At 33.1% G+C, this 23,678-nt stretch overlaps 1 protein-coding gene across 1 annotated transcript in view; it reads right to left on the bottom strand.

Moving 5' to 3' along the window:
* Positions 1 to 528: 528 nt before the first annotated feature.
* ERO1B (endoplasmic reticulum oxidoreductase 1 beta) overlaps positions 529 to 23,678 on the bottom strand; it is a 63,463-nt gene continuing 40,313 nt past the window's right edge. Inside the window, exons 7-16 of the mRNA XM_058309501.2 lie at positions 22,129 to 22,249; positions 21,957 to 22,003; positions 17,196 to 17,207; positions 15,339 to 15,365; positions 12,625 to 12,717; positions 12,259 to 12,505; positions 11,378 to 11,447; positions 8,639 to 8,725; positions 7,467 to 7,600; positions 529 to 2,425 (exon numbers count right to left, since the gene is read on the bottom strand). Of these exons, the coding sequence (XP_058165484.1) occupies positions 2,365 to 2,425; positions 7,467 to 7,600; positions 8,639 to 8,725; positions 11,378 to 11,447; positions 12,259 to 12,505; positions 12,625 to 12,717; positions 15,339 to 15,365; positions 17,196 to 17,207; positions 21,957 to 22,003; positions 22,129 to 22,249 (899 nt within the window). The 3' untranslated portion in view covers positions 529 to 2,364. The remainder of the gene's footprint in view (positions 2,426 to 7,466; positions 7,601 to 8,638; positions 8,726 to 11,377; positions 11,448 to 12,258; positions 12,506 to 12,624; positions 12,718 to 15,338; positions 15,366 to 17,195; positions 17,208 to 21,956; positions 22,004 to 22,128; positions 22,250 to 23,678) is intronic.

The following is a 23,678-nucleotide window of genomic DNA, read 5'->3' as shown; positions in this document are numbered from 1 at the left end:
CAAACTTCAAAACTGTGAAATCTATTATTCTGTCTGAACCTACCTCGTAATCTAAGAATAAAAACAGGTGACACATTCAAAGTTTATCCATATTAATATATAGATTTTCTAGCTTACATAAATGCTACTTTAGAAAAAAATAAACTCATGCCATTGAAGGAAGGAATATTTTCCTTCATTTTCATTACTTCATCAGCTGGTACAATCATTTCTGTCAGGTATATTATCAAGTGCAAGATTTTTAAAATAGGTGATAAGATAAAAACAAAATGCCAAGAGATATTTACCAGCCAAGCATTTCACAATGCAATCAGTACTCTATTTTCACTTCACAACAAAAGATACGTGAATTGGAAAAACAGTTTATATAACAAGGACCATAAAACATCACCAGGCTCACAAAACAAAGGTTCTTACAGTGTACACAGTCATTTAAGAAATACATATACACACTCTTTTTTTCCTAAGCTTGAAACAAATCACAATTTTTTTTTTTTTAAAACAGCAATAAATGGAAATGACCAAGGATTTACTCAGGTAAATAAGTTTAAATAATAGCCTTTATCTTTAACAGAGGAAATAGTGAAGTAACACTACCAAAAAGATCTTTAAACTTACAGTAATAACAGTAGACAATAGTAGACAAAGTGCAAAACTTTCACATTTTCTTAAACTCTGAACACTAAGAATAACTCATTAATTTGAACAGCTAGATTATTTAGATATTCACTTTTCAGACAAGTTTGCCTTGAGAGCCTCCTCCCCACCACACACTACTTGAATCCCTTAAAAAAAAAAAAAAGTGGAGGTGTCAATCAAATTAGCCTTTTTTATTCAACTTAAAAAAATACCACTAACATCAACAACAAAACTCGAGTTGATAAAAGTTAGAAATTAGATGAGAAAGTAAATAACTCTAGTGCTATCTTACTCACCCCAACCATAGCTTCCCAAGGGTGACTTAATATTTTTTAAAAAGGGATGATCAAGCTCAATACAAATGAAAATAACTTACTCCATTAAATCAATGAACACTTTCAGACTTTGGCAGGATAAATATGGGTTTAAGAGCACTTATTATTTACTTTGTAAAAGACTAAAGAGTCTGAGGAAAGACTATTTTTTACCCGCATTACATCTACACAGATGCATCCTTCCAAATTAATCACATATCAACACTTTTTTAAAAAAAATCAGTATTTTAAATATTGTTTAAGGATATTTAAACCCCAGGTTTAGAAAATGAGTGTTTAGTACTCATGACTCATTTGTTGGTATAAGTCACACAAAGTACTATTTATATACAATGAATTAAAATGAAAAGAAAGGTGGGGAGAGGAGATTAAAGGAAACTTGACCCAATCTACCTGCTTAAATACCCTACCCAAAGAAAATAAGATCAAGAGTTAGAGGATTGCATAGATTGTATTCTAAAGTAAAATCCATAAAAATGCTTACTTTAAAATAGCAGTTTGTGTATATAATATTTTTAGCTGGCATTAAAAATCCATATAATCCCATTGAAATTTTATTAAGAAGTAATGCATATTTATGCAACTTTTTTTGTTACCTTAAAGAATATGAAAATTTCTAAAATTGGGGCAGGGTCAAAGTAAGACAAAATCAAAAGAAACTGATTTGTAGGTTCTAAGAATACTCTTGAGCCAGCACTCTACCCATCCGTAAAATCTAGCTGGGAGGCAAAGGGCAGAGTACTTAATCACCTTTATGAGGGCAGATCCTTTACAGCAAAACAAAACAGCAACAGCAAATAAAAAGCTTAAATAAAACCCAGGGAAACTGAAATCTTGGAGATTCTTGAATAACTTCTGCAATTATACATATAAAGGGCTATTCATTACACGGACAGTTCCATATCATCTAAGGTGACACACAGAGCTAGGCAAGGTTAAAAATATAGTAAAAATCATTGAAAAATTTTTATCACTGATACCAGACCTAAGCAACATTTGTTCCCTAGTTCTCCTTTTGCACAGCAGACAGTTTATATTATTATGATGGAGACGGGCATTAAAAGTTTGACAAATGGAAATAAAGAATAATAGAATTAGGACAAAGCCAATTCTAAACAAGTGGAATAGCAGAATATTCAACAGATGGAAACACATGAAATTAAACAGAATTAGTATAACTTACATGTTTTAAAAGTATGTTCATTTATAAACATCTCTAATTGATAATAATCTATTAGGGTAATAAATATTCAAGTGAGCATTTGAATTTTCTCTAAGAGTTCAGAATTCTTGAAGTCTTAGAAGATTAGTCTCTTTCTGCTGAATGTCCAAGACTAAAAGGCTTCACAAAGTCACTTTATGTCTCTAATTAGACATGTAAAAGTCTATATTACCTACTGTGTTGTATTAAGACCTTAAAATTCTGTAATTCTCTTATACTTGTAGAAAGCCTATATAAGAATAGAAAAAAAAAAGCATATTAGTACAGATAATATGATGTATACATATTTCAAATTGTTGATATTTTCAAATGGGTTATAATCTGAAAGCGAACTCTAAATAAAAAAGCTACATAAAACACTGAACATTGAAACTTCCATTTTTAAATGAGTATTACTGTAATTTTTAAAATTAAAGATTGGCAAAATGGAGCTATGATTCTTAAGTCTTCGTTTAGAAGAGGCAAAGGAAGCTAGTCACTTCTTAGGAACAGAGCTATGGTTCTTTGGTCCTAGCTTAGAATGGGCAAAGGAAGCCAGTTACTTCTTATCGTCAGTAGATTCTAGATTAATGATGGGAGCAATGGTATGAATAGTTAATAATACAGAATCTCAAATCATTTACATTTGGTCTTATAAGTTCATTTTGCACATTCTTCTCCAAATTACCACTCCTATTTCCTTGCCCCCTAAACACATTACATTTTTTTTATATTATTAGCTCCTGAAGATTATAAAAATTGTTTGTCTATTGCTGAATCCTGTGCGCTGTCCTGCTCAATATTTATGGTGTTTAACAAATGATTATGGGATGAATTAATGAAGTGCTTCAGAGCCCAGAACTACAACTGTAGAACGCAAAAATAATTCTGTAACTTCAATTATCCTTATGTACAATCCAGGATCCAGACAATAAAAATCTAACGTTTCTTGTTCCTGTTACTTAGGATGATGTAATATGCAGTATTAAACTCTTTTCTTTAAGTACTTGGAATTAGAAAAATTATAATTTATTGAGCACTTAGGATATGTGAGGCAATATTCTGAGCACATCACATACATGGTGTCATTAATCGTTAAAAATCCTACAAAGTAGATATCATTAACTCTGATTTCACATTTTAGGAAAACTGAAGCCCAAATGAATAAAGAAATTTTTCTAGGATCATCAAGCTAGTTAGGTGGGTTCTAATCAGGTTCATTTAATCTCCAAACCCATAAACTTTGTTATGACATACAGCCTCTGAAAAAAATCTTGCTCTTTGTGGTCTCAAAAAAAAAATTTCTTCCTACCCTCACAAATTGGGATTAAAAGGAAATTAAGTCTTTATTCCTCAGAACATTAAAGGTTTGAAACAGATTTTAATTATTTAAAAAGCCAGAATATTATTACTGTTAAACAAAATAAATGCATAAAATCTTAGGCTGCACCTCAAAGTGCCTATAAAAAAAGTCTACTGTAATAATTATGTAAAAGAGACCATAATATAATGTGAAAGAAACCAAAACCTGTAAAGAAAAAAGAGAGCTTAGTAAATAGCTGATGTGTTCAGAATGAAAAAAGGCACACTCAAAGTCTGGTTTTGACACAAAATGGAGAGGATCAAAAAACTCAAAGGTTACCATACAAAGTATTCATAACTGCAAGTATGTCTTTTGCTCCTGGGGATACTTTATTGGAAATGTGAGCACGAAGTGAATAACAGTAAAAAGGACCAAAGTCTTTCTCCTGAAGATGCATTCCAGACCTCATAATTTATTACTCAATATTTTTTCAACATTCTTGATTATTCTAATGATAGATATGACAAGTCCCACAGCATAACCTACATCCACCCACTGCTTATCCCCTAGAGAGGCATAAAATATTTTCACATCCAGCAGATACAGTAATGTCATATTATTCACTGGAAAATAAACAGTTCGATATGAATTTTTAAAGTATCCCTAATTGGCTGTTAATGAAGGAAAGACTTTTTCACAATCAACAAAACAGTCTAGCTAGTACCTTTCAAGATAAAGATACCACATATACCAGGATTCAGTGGCCAGAGCCAAAGACAGTGCACATCCCACCTCTGCCCACTAGAAATACACAACACACACTATGCCAGGTGGCCCTAGTGGAGGAAGAACTGTACCAAATAGGATGTCAAATGGAGAACTGACTTAAGAAAAACTAATGTATAAACTCCCCAAAGTGGAACGCAGTAATTTTGTATATTTGTGCAGCCAAAACCATTACTCACTACTTAAATGAACTGATAATTGGCTGGAAGATATCATGAAGTTAAGAGATCCCATTAACAAACAAAAAATTATAATATTCTTTAAGGAAACGACATGTACAGACTCTATATGAGGAAAAAATTAACTCTACTGAAATATATAAAAATTACTTATATATATATAATATGATGTTGGGTGGGCAGAATAAAAATACCAATTAAATATAATTTTTAAAGCAATTCCAATAAAGAAATCCCAATGGAACTATTCTTGTAATTTGACAAAAATAATTCTAAAATTCTCAAGAATAACTTTAAAAAAATAGGATTCTGACATATAGTTTATTTGCAGATAAAAATTTTTTTTCTGGCAAAATAATAGTTCAAGAAAATAGATAAGACAAGAAACAAGTCTTGAAAAATAAAAGCTTAATATATGATGAAGAAAGCTTCTCAAATTAATTCAGATAGATTATTTTGATAGAACTGGAAAAACTGACTATAAAATTCAAATTATATCCTTAGTTGAATGCACATATCACACACTCATACACGCCAGGAAAAAATTCATTTGGATTTAAGTTAAATCTAACAATATTTTTTAAAGAAAAAGAAAGTTGAGATGAATAAATTTCAGATGAATAAGGACAAAATGTTACTAGTAATCAAAATTTTGAATGGATAAACAAAATGCAGTATATACATACAATGGAATATCATGCTGCAGTAAGAAATGAAATTGGGACACATGACAACATGGATGACCCTTGAGGACATGATGCGGAGTGAAATAAGCCAGACACAAAAGGACAAACATTGTATGGTCTCTCTACTATGCAACTAAATATGAAGCATAAATAACATGGAGTTAAAATCTAGAGTATAGGTTACTAGGAGATAGGATGAGGGCTTAGAAGAGGTTCTGATGCTTAATGTATGTAGAATTTTTAATTAGTTTAACTGTAAAAGTGTGGAAATAGATACAGCTGATGGTGACACATATTAGTAAGTATAACAGACACGGCTGGTTTATAAATGGGATTGTGACTGAAAGCAGTAGCCTAGGGGTGAAAATGTCAATTGAAAGAAAGAGAATAATCTAGGGACTGAATACACAGTGAATGCAGAAGTGGATGACGACTACGGTTAATAGTACAGATACAAGAATGTTCTTCCATGAACTAGAACAAATGTATATCACTAGTACAAGGTGGTAAGAATACAGTGATGCAAGAAAAAAATATAATTAATTTATGGACTATCAACAGCAATACTGTAATATTCATGTATAATGTCAAAGATAGTATATATCAACGCTAATGATCAATAATTAGGTATATGAGACTTTTTCTTTTGGACTAAGGAAAACATTGAAAAATTTATTAAGTTAATTGCACAACTCTGTGATGAAAGTGAGAGTTGCTAAGTGAACACTTGGGATGGATAATACAAGGCTTGGGACTGTATAACACAGTGAACCAAGTGGTAGATGATGGACTGTGGTTAACAGTACAAATATGAAAGTGTTCTCTCATGGACAAATGTACAACACTAATACATGGTGTTAATTATAGGGGGTAAACAGAAAAATACATAAAACGTAAGTAAGGACCATAGTTAGTAGTTATATTTTGATGATGTTCTTTCATAATCTGTAACAAATGTCCCACAACAATGCAAAGTATTGGTGGAGGGATGATGCATGGGAATTCTGCACATTATCCATGACTGTTTGGTAAGCTCACAACTTCTCTAATAAAAAAAAGTTTTAAAAACATTAGTAGTAATCAGAGAAATGTAACAATACTAGACAATGCTGTTCAATTATTCTAAGTGGCAAAAATTTAAAAAGATGCTACTCGAGTGGCTAGGATTTTGTAGCAAAGGATGCCTTTACAGGGCAACACAGGAATATAAACAAGTATATTTCTTGATCACAATTGGGCACCCGTTAGCAAGATTACAAAAACTTACTAAAACTTACAGATGCTAACAATAACTTTTTGGAATCTATCCTACAAGTTAGTCAGATATTTGGATAAAGAAATACGTACAAGGTTGTTCAAACTAGCATTAGCAAAATAAGCAAAAAGTGAGAAAATGGAAACGTCTAATAAAAGGGGAATGGCTACGTCAACAGTGACATATACATATAAAAATGATGCTTATGAAAAATTTTTAGATTGGATAATGATTATAAGTAATAATAGGAGAATACACTAAATCTGTGATCTCAACTTTGTATATATACACAAGCACATTCATATGTATGTATGTTTTTCACGTGTATATATATATATAGAAAAAATACATTTAAAAAGACATCAAATGTTAAAATAGCCATAGGTATAGGGACTGGGTGATTTTTATCTTTTAATTTTATGTTCATATATTTTCCCATATCTATAATGACCACAGACTACTTTCATGATCAGGAAAAGAGAGATGAATATTTTAAAAGAGCTTTAAAAGAAAAAACTCTTATTTGGTTTTCCATGGGATAGGAAAACAAAGATTAAGCTAAGCTGCTCCTTATTTATGTAACCATTCTGTTCTATATTCTTCAGTTAGTACTGCATCTCAGTAGGCAGATTCAAATTATTTTTGAAACTAAGTGTGATATAAACAAACAAGCAAATGAAAAAAACTAGGGTAGGAATGAGTGAAAGAAAAATTTCTCCTCAGCCTAAGAACAGTTGAAGGGTTTAACCTTCCTTTTATTATGTTCTCAACCAAACTTCTCTTACTCCTAGTATTGTACTTGAACATGTTATAACCCAGAGTAAAGAGAATATTATTAGGCTATTTTCCCTACAAAATTAAGGAGGGAAATTGAGAAATAGTGGAGACTGGAACTGTTCATTTTTCCTGTAGAGAAACTGACTAGTCAGCACTAAGGACACACTACGTCAAGTGAGTCTAGTTATGATAACATATTCTCTTCTCACACGAAACAAAACAAAAACTTGGTTTAGCAAATAAGCTGAGTTTTGCAGTTAACCAAAAAGAGAATCAAATATCTTCACTGTGAAAATGGTTCTTACCTTCCAAAAGCATTTAAAAGAGCAACTATTTCCTGTCGAGTGAGTTGGAAGCCTTTAGATGGGCTGTTTTCTGGAAGCTTTTGAATTTCTTTTTCAGAGAATAATATCTTCAGAGCAGTTCCTAAACCCTGAGTCTAAAGAAAATAGGAATAAGCTTATAATTAAATTTATATAATAAAAACTATAAAGGTTTAAAATAACAGTCACTGTGGTAACAATCTGAAAATTCAAACTGTGCTTTTCACCAAATGTTAAACTACACAAAATGTCCTTTAAAATGTAAAAGAGAGCTTAAACAGTTCAAATTTAATTTTAAAAATAAAGAATATGGATTAACCAAGAGGAATAATTCTGACATAACAAAAATAGCTTCTACTTCTTCACAGATTATGCATATAATAAATTTACTAAGCTGTTAAGGAAACCTAAATAGATTAACATTTGTTGGGCACATTCATACTATTCCAAATTACCAAATTATCTTTTTTTAACATAAAAACTATATTAGGATTACAATATTAAATTTGTAACATTAAAACCATTTTGTATAGCTCCTAACAATTCAAAACTCAGAGACTATTAGGACACCTACATGTAATAATTTCTCAGTTGGCACCAGAGGGGAAAAAAAAATACTTCAATGTTGCCGCCATTCAAAAATCTGTCTGATTTTCTATGACTTCTTATTTTTGCAAGAAAATAAGATAAACTATTAAACATTCCTTTTTTATAGGGTAATAGACCTGCCTAGCAGAGCTTTCCTATTTTATAACTACATAGCCTTCTTTAGATCACAGAAACAATTTCAATAAGCAAAATTTGTTATTTAAGACCTTTTATATCATTTTATTTCACCTTTTAGGTAAGTATATAAAACACTAATATATTTATAACCACCCACTTCAGGAATGAATTTGAGATTATGCAAATAGAAACACAGATACGATAAAACCAAAATGGTTAACATAGGATAATGTGAAAAACATCTTTACAAATATACAGATAACACATAGAGCCTAGTAATATTCAATTTTCATCAATAAAATAGAAAAACCACACCTTGGACGTGCCTATTTCTAAACTCTAATTCAGTGAGCAATGAGGACGTTCTAATAAAAAACTTTTGGAAAAATTTACTGTAATAATTTTTAAACAGAAGACAATACACATACCTGTAATTTCCCCCATAATCTGCATTTGTCACATCCAACACAGTCCATTATATGGGAGATATTCTTGAAATGCAACCGGAATTCCTCCTAAAGTATGGAAAATATTTTAATTCAAATTAGACTTTTAGAATCAAACTGCATTTGGCTGAACTATAAGAAATAAAAGTTTTCAAGTTTACTAATGAATAAGCTGTGTTCTTCTATAATGAGTAACAAAATATTTGAATTTGTGTCACATAACTTGGCATAAAGTACTGACATTAATGGAAATGTATGAAATTCATTCCACGTATTCAATAAATTTTTTACTGAGGGACTACTCTATACACTTTTGTGGGGGACACAAAAGTAATATATGGGGAAACGGACTTTGGCCCAGTGGTTAGGGCGTCCGTCTACCATATGGGAGGTCCGCGGTTCAAACCCCGGGCCTCCTTGACCCGTGTGGAGCTGGCCATGCGCAGTGCTGAAGCGCGCAAGGAGTGCCACGCCACGCAAGGGTGTCCCCCGCGTGGGGGAGCCCCACGCGCAAGGAGTGCGCCCGTGAGGAAAGCCGCCCAGCGTGAAAAGAAAGTGCAGCCTGCCCAGGAATGGCGCCGCCCACACTTCCCGTGCCGCTGACGACAACAGAAGCGGACAAAGAAACAAGACGCAGCAAACAGACACCAAGAACAGACAACCAGGGAAGGGGGGGAAATTAAATAAATAAATAAATCTTTAAAAAAAAAAAAAAAAAAAAAAAAAGTAATATATGGCCTTTCCTTTTAAGGAATTTAACCTGTTGCTTCCATTGGTAACTACATATAACGAATGGGAAATATATTTATATTTCTTTTTGCTCTTTTTGCTTTGTATGAAGTCTAAATCAGAAAGCTAGCTTTAGAATAATTATTTTTATATCATCGTATCACACTCTGTTTTAAATGGGTGCTCAATCAAAACTGATGATCATGGGGCTATACAAGCTGTGTGGCCTTACTGTTGCCCACACTTGCTAATGAAGATTCTACAGAGATGCTTCCTGTATCCCTATATTTTGCTATGCTCGTTTTCCAACACAGGGGAGACTCTCCTGCCAATGAGAATGTTTTCCTATGACTCTCACCTTACCTGAGGCTAACACTGGCTAAGAGAAAGTTTGACTCTTTCTTCCATCATGAAAACAGAAAATAAAAATAACTTTACTGCACTGAAGCAAATATTTTATCACATGAAGCCGGAGGCAAGTAACCTGAAAACTCTGGCCACCACAAGCCCTGCCCAGCTGCCCAGAGCATTGAGAGGAATTGATACCCTGGCTAAGACAAAGACAATATAAATAGAACACAAAAATTCCTTTGCTCTCCATTCTCATGTAATTCATGTACACTGGAACAGAAGGAAAGATGGACAGCCTCTCTTATAAACCCTTGAAAAATAGCAAACAAAATTTCCAGTAATGTGTAGTTGAAAGCAAGCTGTGAGGCCTTGGGCCTTTCTCAGTATCACTGTCCTCTTCTATAAAAATATGCATAATTACATTTGTCTTATCTATTATACTAGGGTATTTTGAGGATCAAAAATAAAATATTTGTGTAAGTGCCTGGAAAACAGGAAGCACTATAAAAATGAATTAGCATTGTATTAAATACCATAATAATAATAATAAGCCTCTAAAACAACTGTAAAACAAGCCAACTCCAAAACTAAAATACAGTTGTGGCCAAATTACATATTTCATTTCAGAAATATATAGAAACTCCTACCAGTGGAGAATGACTAGGTGTTCATTTATTAGTTCTAGTATATCCACATCTGAAATATCTTGGGGCCAAATGTTTCAGAATTCAGTATTTTTCAGACATTAGAAAGATACACTATATATTATAAAACATTCCATTCATGTGTGTGGCAATGCCCTATAATAAATACAATGTTTCTGCAGCAAAATATAAGAATATTCCTATAAAGAAGATTTTTTTTTAAAGACTGTAAATATTCAGAACAGTGCAAGTCAGAGTTTGCTAACAGACTAAACTAGCACCAAACAAAAAAAGAAAAATTCATTTCTGGGAACTTTTAGGATTTCTGGATTCATATAAAAGATGGTGGACCTATACTAGAAGAGGATTTGCCAGTCAATTTCAAATACTTTTATGAACTTGTTTAAGGTACAATTTATTCCTTAACATACTATAAGCCAATGAAAACAAATTAAAGAACTCCTACTGTGAGGTTTGATAATGCTCCTAAGATACATTCTCCTTCTGATGTTACAGGTTAACAGATATTTTGCCTTTTATACTAATCCATAAGAAAAAAACCATAATAGCTTAAAAAATTTTAATATTCCACAAAGTAAACTTTAGTAAAATGTACTATTGCTGTCCTCAAAGTGGCTAACAGCTGATGATCTTCTGAAAGACATATCAAAGCAACAAAAAATACTGTGATTTTAAACTAAGAAAACGAAAATGTTCAATATGTTTTATCTCAAAACAATGTTACCTTTTAGAAAGACCCATATAAAAGGGTCATACTTAATGGTCATAGTAATGACTAAGAATTCACTAAGCAGTTGGACAAATTAGAAAGGAGAAATGAACTGAGAACAAAGTATGGAGAAGGCTTTTTGTTTATAGTAAAATCCGTTCAGCCCAACTTCAAGCTGAGAACTGGGAAAAAAAGTGTTTAGATGAATAAGATTAAAACAATCAGTAAACTGCTCTCTACCTTGTCCCCTAATCAAGAACTTTTTACCTTTAATGATTTGGCTCCCTTTTTGTCACCTGCAAACATGGATTTCTCATCAAAGTGCATGGGGAAGGACCTGATGAAATGACAATATAAGTTACAGATGAATATTCCAAGTACTATGCATTAGAGCTCAGGCAGAATTTTCTATCCAACAAATATTCCGATTTTATTATTTACTCTTATGAAGGTTTAGCAAGGAAGGTGAAAAACAGTTCACATAGAAACTATTCAATAAAGGACTAAAGCAAGATACAGATGACTTTATAATTCATAAGACTAATGTTTTAATGAAAATACATGATAAAAAATAATTTAAAAATTGACTAAAAACAATTTGGAAAATTTGCAACACTTTCTTAACATTCTTTGAAGATTCAATGAATAATTTACTATAAACACTCCTTATTCCAACTTTTCTCCCATGTACACTTTAACAACCAGTAAACTTAAGTTTTATAGATCATGCATTAATAACAACAAAATATAACTGTAGAGAATAAGGATAATGTTCCTTTAGGTAAATATCCTAATGCTAACACATCTATGATGCCAGGTGATTTTAAACAGTTACCAGAGGAATATAAAAGTAGTAGCAAAAGTATTAAAAATAGCATTAAATTATGATACTACATAAAATTTAAAATTTAAAGTTATATTTAAAGAATAACCTATCCACAGGACTGAAAGTTTCTGCAACAAAGCTGTATAGATGCTTTAAGTCAACAGTTTTAGAAATATTTTTTAAATGCTGATGCTATGTTAACCATTTTCTTTCTAATTCTCCCTTTGCCTAACTAATATTTAGGAGTTTTTGTTGTATGTCAAGAACTACCTCATTAAAATATAGCATGGAGCATTTCAGATGATTGATACTTAAATCTTACTTTGTATCTTCAAAGATATTCAATAGAAGGCTTTTTGTGTCAGCATCTTCTTCTACATTTCCCGTGTAAAGATCGACAATTGAGCGCTCAAAATATGGGGCCACCTTTGATAAAGCTCGAAGCTCAATCAAGTATAAAAAGTACAGATTCTTTAACCTTCTTGGACCTTCTCCTTTGGTTTCCACAGGGTCAAAGCGGCGTTTAAATTCTTTAATATTAGGTCCCCAACTAGGTTTACCCCAGGTTTCTAAAGAAAAGAGAAATATTTTACAGTCTTTTAGTGAATAGGCATTTTTTCAAACTCAATAGAGACTTTGTATTCCCACCCAATAACTTTTACACCAACAGAAGTCAAAATCTGATTACCTTCCAAAAGATAATTTGAGCATAGATGTAAATTGATACTAGCATGAAGTCCTGATATAAGCTTATAGAAGACTCTTTTTTCCAGACACAAACCTATTCAAAAAAATATTGAAAAAGAAATCACACATATTTAGGTAACAGAAATACTGAATAAGAAGATTCAATATAGCAGGCTTTATTTTTAAAGTAAAGATTCAAGGGCATTAAACATAAATCAAGGAATACTTTTAAAAACAACTATATCGAGATTCTCTCACTAGAAAATAAAATACGATTCTGGTTTCAGAATCAAGTTAACTGAGTAGGATGAATACTTAATGCAGAGTAAGATAGAAAAGATTTGGGCTACTGGAGGTCCAAATGCTGGATGGCAGTTGGCAATTCCCATGTTGCCCAAAAGAACAGAACTTTTTTTGTTTAGGCTAAGAACTTATTAAAGATAATGTAATTATAAAGTCAGTGCTTTAGTTTAACAATTCAAAAGTCATCGCCTTTATCCTCCCCTATACATGTTCTTTCTTTGAACCTACTTCACAGTGGAGGAGGAAGAGACTGAATTCAGTTCCCCTCTTTCCTCTAAATCCAATGCTGGACCCTGAAATTCCTTAATTATATTTAACTATATGTTCCACTTAGAATGAACAAAAATTTGGAGAGTGTCAACTAGGAATTTCAAATAATAAAAAAATACATTTTGACTATTTACAATGTGGGTAGAATGATATTAGATGGAGTTCAGTAATATGATGAAAGATTATTTTACATTGCTTTCTTAACCCACAATCTTTGCTAAAAACTTATAATAGAGGTCAAGATAATACCACCATTCTCTCCTACCCAATTCCATTTAAAAAGACTCTCTTATGTTAAAAGTAATACATAATCTTCATAGAAAAATGTTAAACTAAAGAAAAGTTCAGAAAAGTAAAGTAAGAAGTCGCTAGATGCAGAAAAATTAGCTTTTTCCCTCCTTCATTACCTAACAGTTTTTTGTTTTTTAACATTCTCCTCAAAAGGGAAAATAAGCCTTTCATAGTAGAAAGTAAGAAATCATCTCATGATTATACTCTTTGGGTAGATTGTATGGTATGTGAATATATCTCAATAAAACTGCTTAATAAATAATGGTGCAAGAACAGCCAGAAACAGCAGCTATGTACAGAAGGAGAAGCATAGAAAGAGTGAAAGGTGAAGGATTTTCTTGTTTGTTTGTCTGGTTTTTGTTTATTATTATTGAAATAATGAAAATGCTCTAATAATGACTGAAGTGGTAAATATACAACTATGTGATTATATCAGATACCACCAATTGTACACTTTGGATGAACTGTATGCTTTCTTAACATGTATCAATAAAATTGCTTTGTTTAAAATATAAATAAAATAAAAAATAAATCTCATTTATGTACTTGGGGGATCTAAAATGTATAAACAAGTATTTATGTGGCTTTCTTTGCATCTTTTCAAGATTTTTTATATCTTCAATTTACTCTATGCCCTATCATAGATGCTTTGAAATAGGTTACTTTTAACAGGAAAAAATAATTCTTTTGAGATCTCATTTCCCAATTCAGAAATCTTGCTAAAATATTCTAATTGCCATGGATGGACAACCAAAGGTTGACTTTAATTTCTACTTTATAGCTTCTGCCTAAAAGCATACGGCCAACTTTGAATGTTTATGATAACAAGGGATACAAAAAATAAAAATAAATTTAATAAAACACTAAGTACTAACTTCTCCTCTAATAAAACTTTTAGTCAAATCTTCTATCAAGTAGCAAAATGATCAGATTTGAAGTTCTTTTTCTTTTCGTTAGGCTATTTATCAATATAACTTCTAACAGTATTTGCATATCAATAATGCTCACTTTAATAATGGCCATTATATGCATAGCTCATTAAAAAGGAGAAATCATGTTCATAAGATAGCATGACCAGCTAACAACAAACATTTAAAAATATGATTACTTAATTCAACTCTACATTTTTTATAAGGTCATGGCTATGAAATATCAATTTTCCTATATCATTCAACTTATTTATCTTTCATTAGCATATTTTAACTTTGCTTTCATAAACTAATGGCAATTTGGTAAAGTTAAATTTTTTAAAGCATCATATATCCAGTTATTTAATCCAAGTTATATCTAGGATTTAACCCAAATCCTAGAATATTTCAGCTTTCCCCTAACATTTTATATTTTCAACACTGGAAAATACGAGAATGCAAAAGAATCAAATACATTGGGATTTATGATTGCTTTATCCTTTAATTAAACACGTTCAGACTACAGTAATATGTGTAAACATGTTTAAAAACTTCTGAATTCAAATTTCCCTTCCCTCAATTTTTTATATAATAAAGTACTTACTGACAAAAGGAATGTCTCTACTTTAAAAATATATTTGTATGCTGGTTACTAGAAGAGTAGTTTGCATGAGTATTACACAGAGAATGCAAATAAGACTAGAGAAGCAGTTGTGAAGACCTTGTGACAGTTTCTGGCCTGTATATTTTTATAACATTGGTTTTGGTTGTTTGATTTCCTCAAAATTTTCAAATAATTTTACTGTAAAACTAACCTCAAAATACATGTTGTCTTCTAAACACTGTCAAAATTGGTTGTCTAGGTAATGAAACTCTAAAACGTACAAAAATATAATACTTTTGTCAGAAATGAAAAAATTTAAATCAGAGACATTAAGTTTACCTTCTAGCCATGTGTAGAATGATTCTCCTAAAAAACAAAGAATTGGTTTAAAATTTTTATCATTTATTTATTTATAAACTAGAATAAATTAGGTCTGTAAAATATTTATTTTGACAGACTATCTCTAGAAATGTCTACTACTTCATGTGAAGTGGAAAAATAGGCATATGGTTCTAGAAAATAATTGTAATTCAAGTAACTTTTGGAGAAAGTTCTTAGAAATGACATTTTGACTCTTGAAAATTTTGAGAAATTATTACATAAATCCTTTCTATCAGAAGGCTTAAATATCTCAAAGCATGGTGGGAGACAGTTTAACAATTTTAAATTTGCTTTTGTTGATAATAACCATAACACTTCATTAAAAGTCTAGAAAAAAATAGTATAATTAATACAAAACCCAATTATTAATGATTCCATTTTTCCTGAGCCAATAATGCTAGGTATATTTCCTTAATCATCTCAGACTACTAAATTACCAGGGCTAATAAGAAATCACTGAATTTTCACGACACTTCCTCAGAAAAGTTAACGAATAAAATATTGGCTTATATGTGTATTAATGTTAAAAGAACTATTCTTGTTCCAAAACTGTTCTTCTAAGTTAAACAAAAATAAAAGGATGGCTGTCAATAAGAGTCAAAACTCTTAATGTATTTCCTATATTACCTATGGATTATCTTATTAATTTTTTTAAATTGAGAAAAGCATGAAAATAAAAACCTAAAACAGATGAACTGAACAAGTAATGAAGGGAATAAACTAGATAGTGGGGATTACCTCACCTCCTGAGAGTTTTCAACCTTTGCAGAACAACACAAACACTTCTTATGAATTCATTCATTCAATATATACTTACTGAGGATCATTCATCATTCTCTCTCATTTACTCCAAAAATCTTAACTGCTGACAGGAAAAATCTAGCTCCCAAGGTCCTCAAGAATTTGGCCTCTATCCAGCTTTCTAAATCAAACTACCCTTGTATAAAGTCTCTCCTATTGCTACAGGGTCTACTTACTGTCTTCCCAAACATATTTGGATTTTCCTTTCTTAAGTACTCATAGGTTCATGCTATTTCCTCCAAGCACGTACTATCCTTTTCTACTGACCTATAATATGTCCCATTATTCACAATTCATCTCAAATGCCACCTCCTTTATTAAAAAGCTTTCCCATATCACTCCAGTAAGATATTTCTTGCTCCACCTCTAAAGAGATACATCCCCCACTGTTTGATAGGTATATCATACTTTACTTATCTTTAAGTATAGGGGTTCTCATTCCTGCTATATATAGTCAGCTTCTAGAGAGTAGACTTCATGTTTTATAGTTGTTTTTATCCTTCACAATGCCCTTGAACATAAATAGACATCCATTTGAAATAATTATCTTGACTCTTTGGGGGAATCTTAAGACCCATATTCATTCAGTAACCTTGAGTAACCAATGGTTGATATATTACTGTTTATCAGATTATTATATTGATAATTCAGGTTATAAATTTCAAAGTCAATATGAAAATAGGGTAACAAAACAAATTACCTAGTAAACTTATCTTAAGTTCTCTCCATTTCCAAAACCCTATCAAGTAGATTATAATAACCAGAAAATGGAGAACTGGGAAGGTGAACCTTCTATATTAAAACATCTAGGTAAAATGGTCTCTGTACACTTTTGTAACACAGGATAAGTTTATATTCTGAAAGTTTTGTTCTTTCTTAATTGGCACTTCATTGGTAGCTATTTCCCAAGAAATTAACAGAAATACTTTTGAATTAGAGAAAAATCAAATTTTGATCCTTAAAATCATCTCCTCTATACTTGAAGCAAACACAAACACAAGAATTTTAACTCACCATCATCCTCTCCTGAAAGAGAAAATAATAGAAAGGATTTTAGAAAATGTCTTATATCACTCAGGTTCCAATTCTATTATTTTAATATGGGACTAAAACTTACTGTTTTTTAATTTTACCATGAACCTTCATCATCCTGGCAAATAAGACTTTTTATTAAGAATACAGGCCATGTCCCGTGCTGGGGGAAGGTAATGTATTTATATGATGAGTTTGGCTTAGAAAGAGGCCACATTTGAACAACAAGCGCTCAGGAGGTATCTCTTAAGTACCCTATTATACTAGGCTAAATTTAATTTCAAAAGCAAAGGATCATAAGTTCAGTCATCACAATCAAGGGCCTGTCAACGGTCCATCCATCATTAGTCACTACCCCTGTACCTGGGGGATTCTTGTTCCATTAGCGAAGGTGGCAGAGCTCCCCAGGATGGGGAATACATTCATATGCCTTGTAAGTGTGCCCCAGGTGAACCTCCTCCCATGCATTCCCCATGACACCGCACACTCCAATGATCCTCCCCTGCCACAGCTGTAACCCTTCTGTGACACCCGGGGATGAGCTTCCCTGGCACTGACAGCTTACTACCAACTAGCAATGCAAATGGAAAAAGACCTTGACCAAAGAGGGAAAGGGTAAAGACAAATGAGTTTATACGGCTAAGAGATTTTACTGTTTGTCAGGGGGGCATTCCAGAGATTATGCTTATGCACGTTTCAGCAGGATCTCATTGCCAAAGTAAATATTGTCTCAAATAGCAGGACTCCTGAGGGCTACAGGCAGGGTAGACAGCTCAGGCGTTTGGTGCCCTGCCAGTGGGCCCTACTTTCGAATTTATGCTCCCCAGTGTGACAGAGTTGGACTCAGTTGTGCTTTTCCTACACACGGCTCCTCAGCCCCTTCTATTTGAACCTATAGTTAGTACTATAGTTGATAGGTGTCTATCAGAGACCTAAATCTTTGGGCTGTCCATGTGCCAGTAGGGCCCTGAATCTCAAGAGAGTTGCAACACCTACTCTACAGTTCATTGGACTCACCCAGGAAACAAACAAGGAGATGATGGACAATGACCATCCCAAGGAAGAGAGCCTGCAACTGCAAGCAAGATAGTCGCATCCATCTGCCCCATGAAATGTAAGCTCCCTCTCAATTAGAGGCAGAGTGGGCATCACCAGCCCAGAATCCTCAGGATTGGGGAATGAACGATGGACTTGAGTAGACTTACCGTTATTCTACTATAGACATATTGTGATTCTAGCAACAGAAGAACTTTTATCACTGATGTGGAGACAGTGGTCACTGGAGATTCTAAGGGGAGGGAGAGGGAAAAATAGTGTAATATGGGGGCATTTTCGGGACTTGGGAATTGTCTTGAATGACATTGCAATGACAGATATAGGCCACTGTATATCTTGTCATAACCTACAAAATTGTGCAGGAAAGAGTGTAAAAAACAACATAAACTATAATCCATGCTTCATGGCAATGCTCCAAAATGTGTTCATCAATTGTAACAAATGTACCACACAATGAAGGATGTTGTTAATGTCGGAAAATGTGGGAGGGGTAGGGAGTAGGGCATATGGGAATCCCCTATATTTTTTATGTGACATTTATGTAATCTAAATATCTTAGAAAATAATAATAAAAAAGTATAAAGTTTTATATAAAAAGAATACAGGTCAAGGAGTACAAAATTTTTACATAGGTTTTATAAAGCATAATAAAACCTCAGATAGAAACTAAATATTGTCATAAAGACACTAGTTCCAAAAGTTAACTGACAAACAAACAAAGTCACTCCTTTAAACATTACTTTATCAACCCTGTTTCCACTCTGGAATACTTTTCTTTTTTAAATGACCGTTCTTTGGCACATATATATCTTATATATACTCTTATTGAGTACTCTCCAAATTGTTATTGGTGAAAGCCTCACTGCAGTGTTTCAGGGCTGCCTAGAAATGAGTTAGAAGCCAGAAGGCTGGCCTCTAAGGCTCCACAGCAGTTCTGCCTTTATCAACTTAATATGTAGGATAATGATATAACATGTCATTTTTGGAAAAAAGGTTCTGTGCTCAACTGTTGGAAAAAACCATTTTAAATGCCTAGCTATGTTGACTCAGGAATAGTGTGGAAGAAACCATTAACTGACAACGGTTTCAGAGGGGATAGCAAGCCTACGGGATTAGTAAACTGTTCAATTACTTTACTTCCCGGACTACTCAAGTAACAGCTGGGACCCATTCTCTCTCTCCCTTATCTAGTCTTGTCATCCTCGTCTTTCACTATTCTTTCTTTTTCTTCTTTTCTCCTCTTCCCTCTATCTTTTTCTATATAGTGCCTTCCTTCATTGCCTCACCTTTCCAACACTTTGTCTCTAGTTTATCATAATATGTGTAGTGAAGTACTTAACACTTGCTAGTTTTATCGAGTGAATAATATTTTCTGCTTTAAAAGTAAGTAATCATAGAACAGATCTTGAAGGCTACCTCTCAAACGTCATACTACTAGATCAGAAGCATGTAGAGAAGAGAATGGGGGTCTTTTTCCTTTTTACTTTATATAGCTTCCTTATTGTTTCAATTTTTAGAAAATTTTGTGGAATTAAAATATTTTAAGTTGCAAATAAAAAAAGATGATCTACATACAGTGAAATGTAAAGATCATTATAGCTAATATTTTATTAGAGAAAAAAGCAGGTCAAAGAACAATATAACCCCATTTATGAAAAATATATTTATGGAATAATGTAAATGTTCAACAATAGGCCATTATTTAAAGAAATTATGATATATCCACATGATGAGATACTATAAGGCCATTGAAAAGCAGGCTGGGAAGAATATTTTATGACCTAGAAAATGGACACAATATACTACACGGTAAGAAGTAGATAACAAAAGCTTGTGTTTCCATTTTTATAAGAAAAATCATTTTATACATATACCCCAGACTGGAACAGGATCATGTCAGTGCTAAGCAAAAAAGTTAAATAAGAGTATTCTAAATTTCACAGTTATTTTAATATTTAAGCTATATTTTAAAAGTAATTATGAGGTAAAAATAGTAAAAGAAACAAAGGGTAACAATCCACGCATGCCTTTTCCATGATCCAATTTTCTTCCCCAGGCAGTCTTGGCACAAGTTTGGGGAAAAATATTTTGCCACATTGTGATAGAGTGAGCACCTGAGTGTAGTCCATCCATTCAAACTTTCCAAGTATATTTGTTTCTCAGAAAGGCCTAAAGCTATACATCAAGACATGGGCATTCAATGTCTTAAACTAATTCTGCTCTAAAGAAAATTTTGGGGGAAGCAGATGTAGCTTGAGCAATTGGGCTCCTGTATACCATATAGGAGGTCCAGGGTTTGATACCCAGGGCCTCCCGGTGAAGGCAAGCTGGCCCATGTGGCGAGCTGGCCCATGCAGAGTGATGCCCTGTGCAGGAGTGCTGGCCTGCGCAGGAGGGCTGGCCCACATGGAGAGTTGATGCAGCAAGATGATGCAACAGAAAGAGACACAGAGGAGAGACAATAAGAGATACAAAAGACCAGGGAGCTGAGGTGGCACAAGAGAATGATTGCCTCTCTCTCACTCCAGAAGGTCCCAAGATCAGTTCCTGGAGCCATCTAATGAGAATACAAGCAGACACAGAAGAGCACACAGCAAATGGACACAGAAAGCAGGCAATGGAGGCAGGGAGGAAAAGTAAATAAATCTTAAAACAAAACAAAACAAAAAACTTTGGAATGGCAGGTCAATTCCAGGGTTGCTACCAGGGTTTGGTTCCTAATTGAGAATAAATTGAGGATGTGTCCAACTACTTTACGTTGAATAATCCTTATTTGTCTACTGTAATACTGTCCAACACAAATATAATGTAAGCCATATATGCAATTTAAAATGTTCTAATAGCCATATTTTAAAAAGTAAAAAATATATATGCACTATAAACACTACTGTTGTAAGTGAGGGAAAGATTAACTATAAAACGTAGTCCTACCAAAACAATCAAGTTCTGTTTAATTGAAAAAAGTTTTACATTGCTTCAGGTTTTAAATTTAAATGAACTAAAATTAATTAAAATTTTAAATTTGGTTTCATACTAGCCACATTTCATGTCCTTACTAGACAGACCAAGTCTAGAGTAGCACTGAAGGCAATCAAATTTCCTTAACCTGCTCTGCATCCTTACTCCTCTAAGTGTGGCACCTAGAAGAGCAGCCTGGGAATCCCCGGGGAGGTTGTTAGCCTCTTGGGCTGTACACAACACATGCAGAACCAGAATCTTTCTTAACAAGGCTCCTAAGTGACTTATATGCACACTTAGCTTGAGCAGCACTGCTATGAGCCACTGGTTCTCAAACTTGGCTACATACTGGAATCATCTGGGAAGTTTAAAAAACACTGATGACTGGGTCCAATTCTGATTTAACTGGTATGGGGTAGGGCATGGGCATCAGATTTTTAAGAGATCTTCAGGAAACTTCTAAAATGTTTGGATTACTCACACATTATGATTTATTTTACATAAACCTCCTACTACTTCAGAGTCTGGCACATAGTAGGCACTCAATAAATGATAGCAATTATAAAATGTACAGAAATCTTAAGTCTTATCTCTGAACTAATCTTATATTTTTGATCACTCAAATTAAGTAAAATATAAAATAGTTGAAAAAAATTTCAGTAGGAAATTTAGTTACAAAGCATTTTGTAAATAATCTCTAAAAAGCATGAAAATGTATGAAAAACCCACCTCGGCTGGGTGCCAAAGGATTTAAAGGCCGATAGACAGATCGAGGCCTGAAAAACAAAGCACAAAACATAAACCTTTTGGACTTTTTGTGTAATTTTTTTCCAGTTGAAAATAACCCTCCCTCTCCCCTTAGCATTCTCTCCTTCCCCAGGCACCCCCCTCTCCCAGTTACTTGAAACAGTTTTCTTCATAGATGCTGTTCCACACTCTCCAGGCAGAGGGCCCTTTATAGCCAGTGTAACGCTCGGGGTTCAGCAACAGGTCTACATATTGAGCAGCAGGAGATCTCTCATCTGAACAGGAAACAATTCATAAAAACCACCCATATTTCACCATTTAGCTAAAATTCAGTAATACACGGCAAACAGGATGTTCAAAGGTTAGGGAATGCTATGCCTTTAAAAGTAATCTCCAACATAAATGGTAGAGCAGTTGGCGCACTTGTTTCTGTCCCTGACCTAGGCTTTATAATAACTTGGACAAATTACTGAAGGGAGAGAAAAAGCAACTCCTCCTTTCCCTTTGGATACTCTGTTCTCTTTTAATGTAATATTAAAAGAGAGGCATTAATCAGTTCCCAAGTTTCAGCCTCCCAGGGTTGAAAAAACCTAACAGAACCATGACTCGTTTTAATATTTTCTAAATACACACCTACCTGAACACATGCTTAGGCCCACTTATTTTGTTATCATATCAAAAACAGAGATTTCCCTGCTACTCTCTATGTGGACTTATGAAGTAAATTTAAGATTAACTGCTCAGTAACTTTGTGATTCAAATCTGATTCCTCATAGAGCTACACAATGTTCTATTTTTTTTTAAAGGTTACTAATTCATTTTTACCAACATTAACATACTGAAGTGCTTTCCCCCTTCAAACCAATACCAGTAGGCACAACTTTCAAAAACTTGTTAAAACATTTAAAATTAACTACTTGCTGTGTTGAAACCCAAAAGAGTACTTATTAGATCGTGACTATTTGGACAACATGGTAATAGAGATCTCTGAGGAATATAAAAGATAGAGAAAACTGGGCTAATTTATTGAGGCTCACATTCTGGGTAGAAAAAGAGGCTATACGCTTTCACACCTAGAGAAAAATTATCATGATAATGATAGAAAAATGTATGGCAGTAATGTATATAAGCTCAAGTGCCATATATGTTGGCAGAGATATAGTCCTTTATATATTTGCTCACTACCTTTTGTTGTCATGAGATTAAATCAATATGGGGGAAAATAGTACCTAGGGACCTGGCTTAAAACCTGTCTTAAAAAAAAAAAAAAAGACCAAATGTAGTCATTAAATATCCTTCTCTTCATTACCTGGTAGACATTTTCCTATTAGCTAACAAAATTCACGCAACATTTAATGACCACAGATCAGGACTATCCATAATCATAAGGGAAAAATACAATCCTGCTACATGTCTTCCAATAGTTACCTAGTATTTTCATGACACTAGGAAGAGTACAAAGATAAACCACAACTTATCACTATTAAATAGATTGTACATAGCTTACTGACAATGGAAACACAATTTTGCAGACTATAGGAACAATACTGGCTCTATTTCCAGCTTCCACTAAAAAAGTGAAGGCACAGAAAACAGCTAATTTATAGATGGATAGGCAGAAACTGTCCAAGAAAAGGACACAGATTGACTCAAAATAAAGACAATACTTTAATTTAAAATCAGTTTTAAAATGGCAATGGAATT

Source organism: Dasypus novemcinctus, chromosome 13 (genome assembly GCF_030445035.2).
Source record: "Dasypus novemcinctus isolate mDasNov1 chromosome 13, mDasNov1.1.hap2, whole genome shotgun sequence".
NCBI classification, from domain to species: Eukaryota; Metazoa; Chordata; class Mammalia; order Cingulata; family Dasypodidae; genus Dasypus; species Dasypus novemcinctus.
This window is presented reverse-complemented; position numbering and strand designations above follow the sequence as displayed.